The following is a 15,961-nucleotide window of genomic DNA, read 5'->3' on the forward strand; positions in this document are numbered from 1 at the left end:
AATGGAGTGACTGAGTTGATTCAATTTATAGAATTAAGAGAACATAATCAAATAAATGTTATAAAGCCTATGTAGCAAATACTTGCTGTTTTCTCCTTGTGCTAAGTGGTAGAATAGACTTTGTTTCTGATAGTCAAAGTCTGCCATTCTTCCTTCACTTTCCACTGACAGGTAGAATTCTCATCCCTATTATTCCTCCTCTTGATGTTTTCTAATCTTTCTCTTCTGCTGTAGTAACAACCTACTATTTCACTTTTTATTATCTTGACTGCTCTTGTAGCAAGTTACTTGTTTTACTCTTAACTTTTACCAACTTTGAACTGATTTTCTGTTTTATATCTTCATTCATGCTAATGACAAAGTATTCTTTGAAAAAAAAAAAAAAAAAAAGAAAACATCTAGTCCTGGTACTCCATTGCTTGATGTTCATTACAGATTATCATTTCTTCATTTTTACACTGTATTAGTGTGCAGACTGCTTGCTACTTTATAACTTTTTCAGTTTACTTCAGGATTCAACCACAACTTGTTTGTATTTAAGTGGGGAATGTTTGAGGTAGTGTTGACAGAATAGGAATTAATACACATCTAAAAAACTTACAGTACTGTGTATGTGATCATTTACTCATATCTGTGTTTTATTACTGTGAAACAGAAAACTTAAGTGAGTTAATTGCCTTTGTAGATTCTCTTCAGATAAAAAGATTTGGGTTTCTTACTCTTTTTTAGCATTGGATTGGACAATCTTAGAAGAATGGTTATATGAAACTATAGTATAGCTAGCTAGATCCTGTAAAACATCCAGTAATTTGGAAGTATCTTTTTTATTTGAATTTAAATTGACAGAAATACTGATATAAGTTTTGAACTCCTAGGATCATTATATGCCAATTGATGATTCAGTTTGTGCTGTTTTAGATATTTAAGATTTTTTTATATTAAAAATAGAACACCAAAATTCTCATCTCTTTAGAAATATAAAATTATAATATTTATATCCAGATAATGAATTAATGAGGAACCCTTTCTTTAACAGTCTTACTGAATTTTAGTTAAGTAAATAATTTATTGATGCTTATTGGCTCTGTAGAACCAAGCCAATTTTTCTGAATAGAGATTTTGGCTGAAGTCATATAATTTTAGCTGACTTTCATAATAGTAAACTTGTTTGATACACTTTCAGCTTTCTAGAAGCTTCCCCAAATTACTATGCTTTCAGTTTTGTATAGCAAAATAACATAATATTAGGAACCAGAGTATATTTGTTTTGCAATTAAGTTTCATATTGTTACTTCAAAAATACAAATTCCCTTTTAAGATTGGAGGTAGAGATAATTGTACATAGTGGTTTGACCATTGATGAATATGAAGTTTTACCTACATCTTACTTCTTTTGTTTAGTTCTTTCTACACAGTTCTTAGTTTTTGAATGCTTTAATAAAATAAGGAATTTAGGAAGAAGAGTAGTACTTAAGATTTACTAATTTTCAATGCCTAAAATGTAATTGTTGATACGTGGACATAAAACACTTTATATTACAATTTGAATTATCATTTATAGGATTAATTTTATAAGTGTGTTTATTCTAATTTCAAGGGTTCTGATGATTGTCTTGTGAAAATCTGGGCCACAGACGATGGAAGATTGCTAGCTACTTTAAGAGGACATGCTGCTGAAATATCAGACATGGCTGTAAACTATGAGAATACTATGATAGCAGCTGGAAGTTGTGATAAAATGATTCGTGTTTGGTGTCTTCGAACTTGTGCACCTTTGGCTGTTCTTCAGGGACACAGTGCATCTATTACATCACTACAGGTAGTTGTTGTAAGGCTTATTAAACCTTAAACCTTTTTTGATTACAATTTAATTAAGTTTTATGAAGTCACTTTTGTAATGTATCTAAGGTTTAAAACAGAAAAGTGTTTCTTTTAATGACAGCAATCTTGAATTTGGTCAATTCTGTGTTTTTGGTTACTATTAGTTTCTATTAGTTTGGTTTTTAAAGAAGGGTTTTATTATTTGGAATGTTTCTTTCCGTGTAAAGACTGTTTCCCCTATGATTGCTTTTCAGTTCTCACCGTTGTGCAGTGGCTCAAAGAGATACCTGTCTTCTACTGGGGCGGATGGCACTATTTGCTTTTGGCTTTGGGATGCTGGCACCCTTAAAATAAAGTCAGTTGCTATGTTATTTCCTAAAATAAGTATTTAATGGTTGAAAATGTAAAAGATACCAATAAAGGGAATATATTTGCTTTTTTCACTGTATGGATAACAGAAATAAGCTTTAATTATTTTACTAATCTCTTTCATTTTTTTATGCCTCGCCATTTTTTCTTCATACTTAAATTGGTTTTATTTATCTCGGTCTTTAGCCCAGTTGTTTTCTTAAGGATGTATGTTTTATTTCCATGTCCTTCTATGTGCTGTATAATTTAGTCTCATAGCTTAGTTTTGTGCTGAGAATATATTAGCATAGCTAACACTTTTTTTTTAATTTAGAATAATTCAGTTTACATTACTGGGTCTGTAAAACTTTAGATTTAGGAAAACAGTTTTCACTATGCCACATTAAGATAAGATACACATATTCCACAGTAGTATTTCACAATAGTATTTCACAGTTTTGCTTTCACCTCTGTTAAAGTCTTAGTTTGTAGGAGTGAAGAGATGCTTCACTAATTAGGAGCACCATATGATACAATATATCATATCATATCATATTCCAGTTCCAAGGACTCTGATGTCCATTTCTGACCTTTACAAGCATCAGCACATACATGACATAGTGTACAAACATACATACAGAAAGAACATTCACACAAAGAAAATAAATAGCCCTAAAACAATTTCTAAATTTTGGTAAATTGTTTTAGATCCATTATCAAACCAGGGTTACAAAACAAGTTAATGCTTTGATAAAGGACAGTGAAGTAACGAAAGGTAAAATGGTTTTCTCATCGCTGAAACCATTTCTTGAAAATTTGGTTCCAGGGAGTATTTTGCTTTATGTGCATTTTGTTTTTAAATAGGTTCTTACTTTGTAACCTATGTTGGCCGGAACTGACTATATTACCCAGCCTGACCTTAACTTTGAGTAGTCATCTTGATTCAGTATCCATGGGCTGGGATTAAGGATCATTTATTTGCATTATTTATTGTTTCTTAGAGTCATCAAAAACTGAAAACTCTTCTAATTTTAATGCTGTGCTTTGTTAAAAGTTAGACAGTGTACATGGACACACAGCCCTAATCATTACTGCTTTTTCTTCTCTGATAGAAAACAGTAGGTGAAAACAGGATTTTAAATATAATTATTATAGTATAATATGTACATTCTTAAAATCTCTGCTGTAATTTTAGTTTTTCAACATAGTTGATTGTAATATTAAACGTTATCTCAAAAATGTTAATCTCTAAAAAATCTGTAGTGTAGCTGTAACTAGTAAATATGGTTGAATATAATCTATTTTATGTGACTCATACTATTTTGAAGGAATTTCATTGTTGAGATGAGTCACATTGCCTTCAGATTTTCTTTAGTATAAAAGGTAAGTTGTGTTTTGGAAGAATATTTTGTCATGGTGTATTGCCAGGTGATCAAGAGCTGGATGGCTTAGTAGGTGAAGTGCCTGCTCTGCAGGCATGAGCAGCTGAGTTTGGAGCCTTATCACTCTGTAAAAAGTTGGATGTAGAGGTGCATCTGTTACCTCAGAGGCTGGGAGTAGCTTTAGGGCAGAGACGGGTGGGGCTTGCTGTGTATCTGTGCTAGCCAGTCTGTGAGATCTAGTGCACTAAGAGATCTTGTCACAAAAATAAGGTGGAGGCATCAAGGACGACATATATCATAGGCTTTTGCCTTCCACACACATACATTCATGGGTCCCATACATATTCATTTGCTCTCCCCTCATCCAAACATATACACAGAACTTTAAACAGCAAGGAAAAAAAGCTCAATTAAAGCATTTATGTAATGATACATAGAACCCAGAAAGTTAACACCTTTTTTGCCAATGTGATCATTTTTATATTTAACTTACTTCCTTTTGTATTTATATGTCGCTATTCTACTATATGAAACTTGTTAAATTTGATTAAAAGTAGGTATAATTCATTTCCAGAGTGACAATGACTTTCGATTGTTCTATGTGCTGATATCTATACACATCAGAATGTACTGTGGAATTTATCAATTTTGAAAGGACTGCCGATAGAGTGTTTTTCTTTTGATTTTGTTTTTAGGAAGATAGCCATTTTTTTTTTTCAAGATCAGGTTTTAGAAGGGATTATTTCTTATGGCTCATTAGACTATTTTTAAATGATTATTATTTATTTTTAATATAGTCCAAGACCTACAAAATTTACAGAGCGCCCTCGGCCTGGAGTTCAGATGATTTGTTCTTCTTTCAGTGCTGGTATGATTGCTTACTTTTCAACCTAAAATTTTTCACTAGAAAGCACCTCTCAAAGTTAAAATTATGAAAATAATTTCTGCTGCATTGTGTAGCATATTTGCATATATAAACTAGAGCTAATAAATGAGTAAAAATCAAATTAGATTACTTTTCTGGGGTGTAGGGTATCTAAGCACATGAATGTCATGCTTTTCTAGGAGGAGGGAATAAGTAGTTTCAAAATTGACTGATTAAAGAATGAATCTTTATACCTTCTCAGTACAAATTATGTATTTATTTATTTTTCTGAGGCAGGGTTTCTCTATGTAGCCTTAGCTGTCCTGTGCTTGTTTTATGAACCATTTTGTCCTCTTGTCAGAGATGCTCCTCCTCTGCCTCTGCTGGGAGTAAAGGTGTGTGCCACTGCTGCCCAGCTTAAAAATTTTTTTTCCATAGAATTTGGCGGTGTTTCATAAAAATCAGTAAAACTTAAAAAAAAAATGATGTGTGTGTATCTGTCTTGTTCCAGAGTCATTTGCTTTAACATTGCTGATATTCTAGTTCTAATTAAGCTCATGCAGTAGCAGTTTTAATGATTGCCAGATGGTTTTATGATCTAAATATTTAAAGTGAATTGATTTTAAAAAAATTATGGCTATGATGTTCCCAATATCTGTTTCTCCAATTTTTTTTAATGTACTTTTGTCCATTTGATAATTGAAGTTGGCGGTATTAGCTAAGGGTAAAGAACAGTAAAGACCAGTGAATCTGTTGCTACTAAAATTTTTCACATTCTATGTATCCAGTACTGCTGCCATCTAGACAATGCTCTAGTTATAATGTAGGCATAGGCTCTGTACATGTACTTTCTATCATACTGTGGATTCATGCTTTTTCTAAAGATACATTGTTGTTTTTAAGGGTCCATTAAGTGAATCATTTAGAAAAAGTCTGTAAACTATTTCAGAGTGTATAATAACCTGATGCTATATCAGAGTTTTTCTCTTAAGAAGAGTAAAAATGTCATATAAATAGTGAATTTAAAGTAGAATATATATATACAGTGACATAAATGAACTTTGAGAAATACTGGCTCCTTGTATTGCAGAGTTTGTATTGTCAAGTTCCTGGGAAAATTAGAACTTGTAAGTAGGATAGAACTTATAATAAGTGGTTAAGAGGATAAAAGAAGACTCAGCAAAGTTAATAGTATCATGTAGAAGTTGTGTTTTACTTATAAAATTGTGCTGTTTTTCATAGGTGGAATGTTTTTGGCCACTGGAAGCACTGACCATATTATTAGAGTTTACTTTTTTGGATCAGGTCAACCAGAGAAAATATCAGAATTGGAGTTTCATACTGTGAGTATTGGAGAAAGAGCGAGGTGGGTGCAGTCTTAAGTGAGCCAACAGTTAAATATTCAGCTTCTGCTTTATTTTGTTTGCTTATACAGGATAAAGTTGACAGTATCCAGTTTTCCAACACTAGTAACAGGTAAAATATATTTGTCTTATTTAATTGTACATTAAAACTAGAAGGTAAAGATAACTGTAGTCATCAGAATAGAAGTTATTCATTCTTAAAGCACACTGTAGCCTTCTGAACCAATGTCTCACAATGTTAGATATTTGGATACTTTTCTAAATTGAAAATTTTTTTGATGTTCTGGTTTTTTTAAATCTATACCTTTTATTTCCTATCAGAAGAGACCCCTTTGATTAAAACTGAAATTTCACATTCTTATATTTATGACATTCCTGGATGTTAAAAGATGGTTTTCTGTAAATATTCTTTTGTTTTAAAAGAAAATATAGCTGCTTCTTGATACGTTGAATAGAACAAATCAAGGTCTTTGATACTGAACACCAACTCTTTTTTCCATTAGAAAATGTTAATTCTGTTTGTTAAGGGGTCTCAAACCATTTTGAATGTTATTTTTATCAACCTATTCATGACCTATTAAAATGGTCTTACAAGCTTATGATGCTTTGGGATTTCTTAGATTTATAGAGACATAGGGAACCATTTTTATTATATGAAATACTTTTAAATAAAAATGTTTTTTAAAAAGAACTTTTGAGAAAAGTATGTTTTGATAGAGCCTCTGATCCACTTTGTGGGGTTGGGCTTTTTTTTTTTTTTTTTTTTTTTCAGGTTTGTAAGTGGTAGTCGCGATGGGACAGCACGAATTTGGCAATTTAAACGAAGAGAATGGAAAAGCATTTTGTTAGATATGGCTACTCGTCCAGCAGGGTAAGAGATCAAGCTTGACATATTTATAGAGATTATTTAATATTATAATGTTAAAGGTTGGCGTGACTTTGCTTATAAAGTTGTATATCATGTTAAAATTATTAATTTTCTTTGTTGATTAGAGTTGCTGTTACTGATGAACAGGGCTGTGTGTGTTTGTGTTTGTGTGCGAAGTATTTCATTGCTCTTAATAAGACTTGCTCAGTTAATTTTTTAGTTAAGTTTTATTAAAGGATGAAGGTGTTTGCAACCAGATTATCTTACTTCGTTCCATGTCTGGATTTTGTTTATATTTGCTTTTGAGACTTGATCTCATAAACTGTACTGGGTTGTTTTGAACTGACTGTGTAGTCAGAAATGGCATTGGGCTCCTGATCTGCCTGCCTCTGTCTTTTCATCTGGTGCTAAAATTATAGGCATGTGGCACCACCCTTGGTTTTATTGTAGTGCTGGGGTTCTATTCCAGGCCTTTCTGCATGTTATTAGGCAAGCACCCTACCAACTAAGACCCTCAAAAGGATGACTCTATACCTAGTGGCTTCTTCAGCCAAGAGAAATTATGATAGACGTTGTAACTGTTGTTTTAATTTTACTGTTTGATCATTTCTCACTGTTTGTGTTTACGTATAGTTGTCTCAGTGAATATAGCATGGTAGCAATAGTAAAAGATGGTACCTGAGCTACATAGCATAGAGCTGCTGAACCATTGGTAGTAATAACAGTGTTATACCCCAGGGTCTCTGTTCATAACGGCTTACGGATTATCCTAGAAATCTTGCATTTTCTGAATCCATGCCATGACTTGTGCCATTGTCAGTTCCAGTGTTTTCAATTATAATAACTACTCATGTTAATAAATATAAACTATAAAGGAATACACATTTGATTTTTTATTTTTTGGTTTTTCGAGACAGGTTTTCTCCACACATTTTATCATTGTCTTGTATCTTACTAATATTAGTGTAAACAGATAAACTTGTCCTTTCCAGCCAAAATCTTCAAGGGATAGAAGACAAAATCACAAAAATGAAAGTAACTATGGTAGCTTGGGATCGACATGACAATACAGTTATAACTGCAGTTAATAACATGACTCTGAAAGTTTGGAATTCTTATACTGGTCAACTGATTCATGTCCTAATGGTAAGAAACAAAATCCAAATTTTTATATTAGTGAGGCTGACTGCAGAATGTAATCTAAAAATAAAATAGAATAAAGCCAGTGTGTTTAAAACCTCTTGCTTGCTTTTAATATTACTGACCCTGGTTGTAAAATGTAGTATAAATAAAATAAAGTAAGCCAGTGTGTTTAAAACCCCTTGCTGATAACTGGACTTGATAGGTAACGGGGAAAATTTTTCTTAAATGCAAGCAGGTGTGGCTTGGAAATTAAGTGCTTGCTGTGTTTGTTGTGTAAGAGCCCATTCATTTTATTCTTGAAGGTTAGTAATAATGTGTAAGGCATGGCAGTGCTCTTAGCACAGTTGTAGTGTTTAAACCTTTGTAAAGTTGAAATTTTTGCCAGTTTAATAATTCTTACCACTATTTTCTAGAATCATTGTCATTGTCTTTATAATTTTAAATATTTTTAAACTCTTTGGTACTTCAAAATATTTCAGGGTCATGAAGATGAGGTGTTTGTCCTTGAACCACACCCATTTGATCCTAGAGTTCTCTTTTCTGCTGGTCATGACGGAAATGTGATAGTATGGGATCTAGCAAGAGGAGTCAAAGTTCGGTCTTACTTCAACATGGTAATTATATTTCTTGTTTAATACTTGTTAAAGATGTGAGGAATCTTGACAGAAGGGCTCTGCATATCACAAGCGAAATCCATTTTAAAACGTCATGCCTTATTTTGACTTTAAATGTCTATTAATAAGGATCTGTATATTTATTGAGATGTTAACCTTAAAATCAGTTGTTTGTATTATAATGACTGTGTATTATGATAACTGGCTTAGTTTTACTCAGTTTAATTTTAGCAGTGAAACAGACCAGTAAGCTATGTAAATGAAGATATAGGGAAAAATGTCTTTGTGTTCATTCTTCTTGGCATTTTTTGTTTGTTTTTATGTTTATAAAACAGTTTGATTTGAGTACATCAATTTTAAAATTGAAGGTAAAGAATTAGGTATTTCTTAACTTTGGTCAAGTTGATACTGATATATTGGCTTCATGCCTTTTGCCTCTGCACTGTGGTTTCATGTGCATTTAGCTTGTTTTTGTTAAACATTTCAATTAGCATTGGTTTGATTACATTTGCAGCTTGCTAAGCAGTATCTGCCCTCCTCTTTCATCAATGTATGAAATAAAAGGATCCTTAAATAATGCACTTGATAGTCACGTAAAGACTACTTCCTCTTTTTGGGTTTCCAGTCAGCAAGAGGAAGGAAAGAAACATGTTTCTACTATTTTTACTTCTTAGATTTTTGAAGACAAATCTTTATTAAATCATAAGATTAGATATAATTAGCACAATCACACAGAAATTGTAATTATTTTGTAAGTTGAGTCATTTTCAGGCTGGGAATATAGTCTGGTAGAAATGCTTGCTCAGTGTGTGCAAGGCCTATAGTTTTTGATTGATTGAGGCCAGATTGATACCCCTTTCCCAATGTCATTTGTGAGATATAATACATGTGAAGAGACTGAATGACACTGAGTGCTCTTCTTGATTGAGTGTAAGAACAAAAAGTTTTGCTAGTGAAGTGATTAACTGTGGCCTTTGGATGTGCCTTAGTGTTCAGAAGGTAAGAAATAGTAATTGTACATTTCCCATTTTTATGAAGATGATTATTGGGTTAGTTGTTTTTGATGAATGGATTTCCTTTGTGATTATGTAGAGTTGTGTTATTTTCAAGCAAATTTGTAAATATAAAGTTCTTATCTGTTTTTTACTTTCATATTTCTGGATTGCTTCTTTTCTAAACATTTGTTGAATAAGGAAGTTGGTCATGTCTCAGTTGGTCCTTAATTGTGACTATGCACATTAGTAGTTTCACGTAGTAACGTAAATTTCCAAAGAGCAGTCTTACACTGCTATACAAATGAAGAATAATTTTTAGGCAGTTAAGCACTGATTCTGAATTTCCTCTCATCAGGTAAGTTTGGAAAAATCAACATTGCACCATTTCAGCAGACCTAAACATTGTAGCACTTTTAAATTTATTAATTTTCTGGTCCTGCCATTACAAATTAGCTATGTAGCTAGAAATTTGATTATAAAAATTATTTAATTCCTTTAAAATTATTTTTGCAGCAGTGTAGAGTAATCTGTTCACACTTGGAAGGTAGAATCAGGAGGATTTGGAATTGAAGGTCATTTTTGGCTGAGTGAGTTCCTCACCAGCCTGGGTTGTTGAAGACCACATCTTTGAAGAAAAGAAGAAAGGAAAATAATTTTGTGTTATTTTAGTTAAGGAGTTTTTTTCTGTTCTTTCTATGTCCAGTAAATAGTGAAACCTCCATAGTCCTGCTTAAATTATTTTGTAGTATTAGTGTCTAAAAACTGAGAGAAACAAACTAAAAAAATAAATAGGGCTGGAAAGGTGTATTAGAGGTTTAAGAGCACTGGCTGCTCTTCCAACGGTCTTGAATTCAATTCGTAGCAACCGCATGGTGACTCACAACTATCTATGTTGAGATCTAGTGTCCTCTTCTGTTGTGTAGGCACACATGCAGGCAGAACACTGATTACATAATAAATAAAATAATTAAATAAAACAATTATTCTTGGTACAGAAGATTTATAGAGTATTGCTACCTTTTGTTTCATTAAAAACAAGTTGTTGCCTTTATTTTTTAAAGTTTTTTTTTGTTGGTTTCTATATTTTAAATGATTTTTAATAGATTTCAGTGCACTTACCAACTACAAAATTGTGTCTTTATGAAAATCTTTTATACCAAGGGTAATTTTATTTCTGGTTTCATAGAGAAAGTGTTTATTACAAAGCCAAAGTACTTTGCTCAGCTTTGCTTTGGTCAGAGTATACAAATTCTATGTTTTATAAGACTATTATTAATGTGTTTTTAATACTAAATATATTTAGGGTGGTAGCTGAGAATATTTCACTATCACTGTATAACAATTACCAGCTAGACTCAGTTAGTGATGTGTCTAAGCAGTAACAATTTAACAGTGATAGAATTCCGAGTGGCTCTTCTGTGATCTTTATTTCACAATCTTTGTCAGTTATGTGACTTTATGTGACTACCATATTTCTTATTTGGTCTTAACTGTTTACTTCGTCGCCTTTTTTGATGTTTTTGGTATTTTTGTTGTTGTTGTTAGTTTGTTTTTTATGGGCAGGTTGGCATAAAAAACATCCATCACTGCTACTAAGAAATCGAAAACATCTTTTGGATGAAATAGCTCATGGTCTTACTGATCATTTTAGATATTTGGCTTTGTGTAACTAATCAGAACTGTTAAATATCATAACGCTTTGATGATTCCAGATGTAATCTCTGATGTTGGTTGTGCTTATCATCCCAAATCACACTTGAATTTAGTAAATATTTTTTGAGCATTATTTGGCGTATCTAGTCCACCTTTGTAGAATTAAAGAAAGGATAATTCTTCATATAGTACTCTCATTTTGACTTACATGGTGAATGTTCATATAATAAGTACTATTTTGAGGAATTTTTTAAAATGAAGCTTATAAAATAATAGGTTCACCATTGGACTGACAGCCAGAAAATAAGGAAAAAAAACCCCTAGACCTTTAAAAGAATGAATTTTTGATATTATATATATATACTATTATATATTATAATATATATTAATTATATATAAATATATTATATATAATGTACTATTATATATAATATATGTGTACTATTATATATATTATGTACTAATGTACTAATATATATAAAAATATATATTATATATATATATAATAGTACATTAAAACTTAGGGCTGGGGATATAGCTCAAGTGTTGAAATAAAAGTGTATGAGAATATTGTTTCAACATTAGTATCTTTTATTGTGAATAATGGGATTCAGGCCTAAATTCATAGTATATTTTTGAAAGAAAATAAAATTAATATGAAAAGCAATTCAATGTTATGAATAAATGAGCATTTTCTGTACTTTATCAAGTAGGAAATTTAGAATTCAGTTCTTAAAATATTAAGTAATTAAAATCATATTATGAAAGTTTTTCTCAAGTGAAAAGGTGAAATATTAAATGCAAATATTTGAGGTATAATTGTTATATTTAATAAAACTTAAGTAGCTATATTAAGAGACAATATTTTAATAAGCACCAGTAGCCACCATTCAAATAAACATTTTTTTTTTTTAGTATTACACTAAGCCTTAAAAAAATGTTTCATTTATTTTATTTGCATTGGTGTATTGCCTGTATGTATATCTTGAGAGGGTGTTAGAGCCTCTGGAACTGGAGTTACAGAGAGTTGTGAGCTGTCATTTTTGCTGGGAATTGAAATCAGGACCTCTGGAAGAGCAGAACATGCGCTTAACCTCTGAGTCATCTCTCCAGCCCCTAAGACATTTTTTTTTTTCAGTTATTTTGGTTTATTTTAAGACTATTTAAATTTGTAAACAATATAAAGGGTTTGAGAATTCATATTCTTTTAGAATAATAATTTCTAATTGATTTTATTCCAAACTTATAAGTTCCAGCTTGCTAATGGTACTGAAGAAGAAAAAAAAAAAAAGAATGAGGAAACTTGTTTTTATTGCTAGCTCCTCTTTCAGAGGACCTGAATAATAAAAGCAGTTGAGAGCCAGACTTGGGTTTGTTTCCATTAATTATGAGATATACAAGAATATAATAAGTGATACTCTTTTTAAGGGCTAACACGTTCCTCTCAACTCCTTCACTGTGTTGATTCATCTCATTTGGGGAAAACAACCTGTTTTCCTCTCCTCCCCTCACTGCTTCTCCCTTTACTCTCCCTCTTCCAGGAGTGAAAGAAACTAAAGAGAATATTGTAGAGAAACTATCATCACATTAAGAGATTGTTCTTTTAAAAAATACTGAGTTTCTAGACCTTATACATTATTCTTGTATAGTAAGTTGTAATGTTTCAGCTTGAGTAGTCCTTGAATAACCTGTATAATCAATGAAAGTGTTATGTATTAGGATAGTTTATAAAGCATGTAGTGTGTGTTACAAACACTCCAAGCCAATTGTGTATAGCTTTGCAAGGCTGTGTTTTGCTTGACATTGTCATGAGGAAAACATCAGTATAACTTTGTTTTGGTAAGGTTTTTCTGAAACTGTAGTGTCTAAGGGTCAATTAAATGCTTAAAGGCAGTTACGTTGTTTATAGAAATAACTATAACTTGACCATATGTGCAGCATACTTTCCATACTAAAATTTATGGCATTGTGTCATTCCTGTTCCTACAAAAAATTAAGTTTGAAGTCTACTAAAAGTTTAAATATTGATTTTTAAAAAAGTTGACGTTGGCCTTCTTTTTCCCTATTAAATTGCCATACAGTATAACAAGAATCAACAAATTTACAATTGGATTTTAATTTTAAAGATTAAAATTTCTTAACTTGTACAATTCTTAGCATTAGTGTACATTAAATATGTAAGTAGTATATATATTAAGAAATAAGGTAACTGTGTTCAGAGTGGCATATTCAGGCCCTGTATTAGGTTTTTCTGTGTCTTTGCTGCTTTTGCTTTTTTTCATTTGCTGTTCATGTCTCTGTAGTCCTCACTGTTTTTTACTCTGTGTTTTTCTCAGGATATTCAAAGCTGTACGCTGTTTTGCTTCTTGCCTGGTTTTGCTTTTAATTGAAAAAAAAAAAATACAGTGTCTTACTACCATGTGTTTTTTTGGTTTTTTGTTTTTGTTTTTTTACTGAATTTGATAATTTACATTGGTTTTGTTTCACGGGTAAATTCCAAATACGAGTTTTTATTTAATAAAGTTTTCTTTATTTTTATAATTGTTCTCTTAACTTTTCTTTACTTAAGAGTGTTTTAAAAATGTTCCAGTGTCCACTAATCCAGAACAATGTATTTCTCCTTGCAACATTCCAAATAAGTAGAGGCTGCCAATAAACCACTCAGAATTTTTTGCCAATGCATACTTCTGACTTTAGCATGTTCTCAGTGTGATCTTGTTTTAGGTAATTATAGTTGTATGTATCTAGGAAAGAGAAAAGCTGAAAATAGCCATAGCTTAACATGTTATCACTTGGGAACTTGGAATTCAAGTTTGTTCACTGCCCTACTTTGTTCTCTATTTCTTCTCACTGTCTAATAAGATAGGATCACATATCTGTATTCCTATAATCTTTGTTTCATTTTCTCTGAGTAAAGAATTGCCTTCTTTTCTAAATATATATAACTATTGTTATTTTTAAGTTTCTCAAGTTTTTTAGATTCTTTCTTTCATCTTTGTCTTGGTACAAAAATCGAACCTTACTTTCTGTTGGCATTAACACTAGTTACTGTTGAGCAACTTACATTTTTTTTTTTTTAACAATCAGCTGACCATTATCTCAAGGCATTTAAAATTTCATAATTATAAGGAAAAGTATGTATAAATTTGTGTATTGTACGTAAAAAGGAAGTTGAAGGCATTTTGATTAGTAAGTATTTGACTGTATATTTTGTGATTCTAAAACATCAGCATCCCCCAAAATGAGAAAGACGTGGCTGTCTTTAGCAACGTACCAGTCAACTTGAAGAACTGAAACATGCATGAAATGATACATATTGATGTCAAATAGAAGCATGACAAATTAGAACAGTTAGATCTGAAGATACAGTGGTCAGTTCAGGCTGGATCATCTAAGTTTTCTTTAAGAAAATGAATTGGAATCATGTGTTAAAAGTTAAATAAATACAGAGTCAGGAAGAAAGAATTAATTGTATTAATAAGAGAAACAATTTAAATGAAATAAGTGTTGATAAAATAGTGTAGAAAGTTTGTAATAGACTATAAATACTGGGTACTGAGGTGAAAACAAGCTGAGGGAGATTAGTAATAGCCTTAAGTGATTTTGTGAATGGAAATAGTGAAACATTGTCGTGGTTTTCGTAAATACAGCCCAAAAGCCAATGCAACAGTTTTGTTTCTAGAGGTAATATTTCAAGTATGAAATTAGCTATATTTAGGGAGGACTAGCTTCATTATTTAAAGATGAAAAATTATGTGAGTGGGGAGTAGAAAATTTATGAGTGTAAATTTATGTAACACTTGATAGAAAGAAGACCAGGGATTGACAGAGGAAAGATTCATTACATGTGTTCAGATAGTTAAGCCTAAGTTACTCAGACGATGATATAACTAATAGTTGAAGAGAGTAAAGAGAACAGATTTTCTTTAAGTTCATTTCGTGTTTGTTTCTTGTGGTGCACTTCTTGTTATGGAAGTGTTGAGCCAGCATTTTGAGATACTGTGACAAGAGGCACTAGGAGTTGAGAACAGAAAGGCTATACTGTGCCATCTGTAATTGTCTCTTCATAGAGGTAGGAGGCTAGTAGAGTTTAGAACTAAACTTTCAGAAACGCTCCTGTTTGCCAGAGTGGACAGGAAAAGCGATCGAAATTCCTACAGTGTGTTTGACAGCCACTATGTCGTTTTCAGAGTTGGGAGGAGAATAAGTGTCCACAGAATTTCAATATATTTGGAGTTGACATAGTTGAGTAGCTGTCTTTGTTCATATATAGTAAATTAAGGCCATTTCAATATTGAAAACAGTGACAACCTTTTAAGATGTTTTGAAGGTTACTTGATTGCTAGAATATGGAGAATGTTAATAGATTATCTTTGTTTAAGCTACAGAAATGATTGTAAGGGACGTTCAGTATACTGGATAATTTTTTTTTAAGCTAGTCTTTATTTTATTACATTTGTGTGGTGTGTGTATTTGGGTGTATGTAGGTCAGGACTACTTTGTGAAGTTGGTTCTTCCTCTTCCACCATGTTGATCTCAGACATTGAACTCAAGTCATTAGGTACCTTTGCCCACTTACTCAATTTACTGCCCCATGTAGTATAAATTCTTTTTTCTCCCCCTCAGTATTGTCTAACTCCAAGAGTTCTTTATGCATAAAAGCTTTTTCTAAGTATAAAGTCTGTCTGCTATTTGATTCTTAGGTATATGTTTATGCTAAAGTGGTTATTAGAATGTTTTCTAGCTCAGTGCTTCCTTCCAACTTAGTGAAATATTTAAAGAAAAAAAGATAAAGTGAGAAAAAGGAAGTGACTCTGGATATAGAATTGACAGAGAATTTGCATAAGCTACTTCACATGCTCATCTTTGTGTTTGTTTTGAGGTCTTCTAGAAGTAAATATTTTTCAT

At 31.7% G+C, this 15,961-nt stretch overlaps 1 protein-coding gene across 1 annotated transcript in view; it reads left to right on the forward strand.

The window, feature by feature from the left end:
• The window catches only part of Phip (pleckstrin homology domain interacting protein), a gene marked incomplete in the record, with an annotated part of 120,542 nt that overhangs the window by 43,645 nt on the left and 60,936 nt on the right, over nt 1–15,961 (forward strand). Inside the window, 8 exon segments of the mRNA XM_055602467.1 lie at nt 1,598–1,819; nt 2,076–2,176; nt 4,349–4,419; nt 5,659–5,759; nt 5,852–5,892; nt 6,553–6,651; nt 7,641–7,794; nt 8,271–8,405. Coding sequence (XP_055458442.1) covers nt 1,598–1,819; nt 2,076–2,176; nt 4,349–4,419; nt 5,659–5,759; nt 5,852–5,892; nt 6,553–6,651; nt 7,641–7,794; nt 8,271–8,405 — 924 coding nt within the window.

The sequence above is a fragment of the Psammomys obesus genome, unplaced genomic scaffold (assembly GCF_907164565.1).
Source record: "Psammomys obesus unplaced genomic scaffold, mPsaObe1.curated_primary_1811, whole genome shotgun sequence".
In the NCBI taxonomy this organism is placed as follows: Eukaryota; Metazoa; Chordata; class Mammalia; order Rodentia; family Muridae; genus Psammomys; species Psammomys obesus.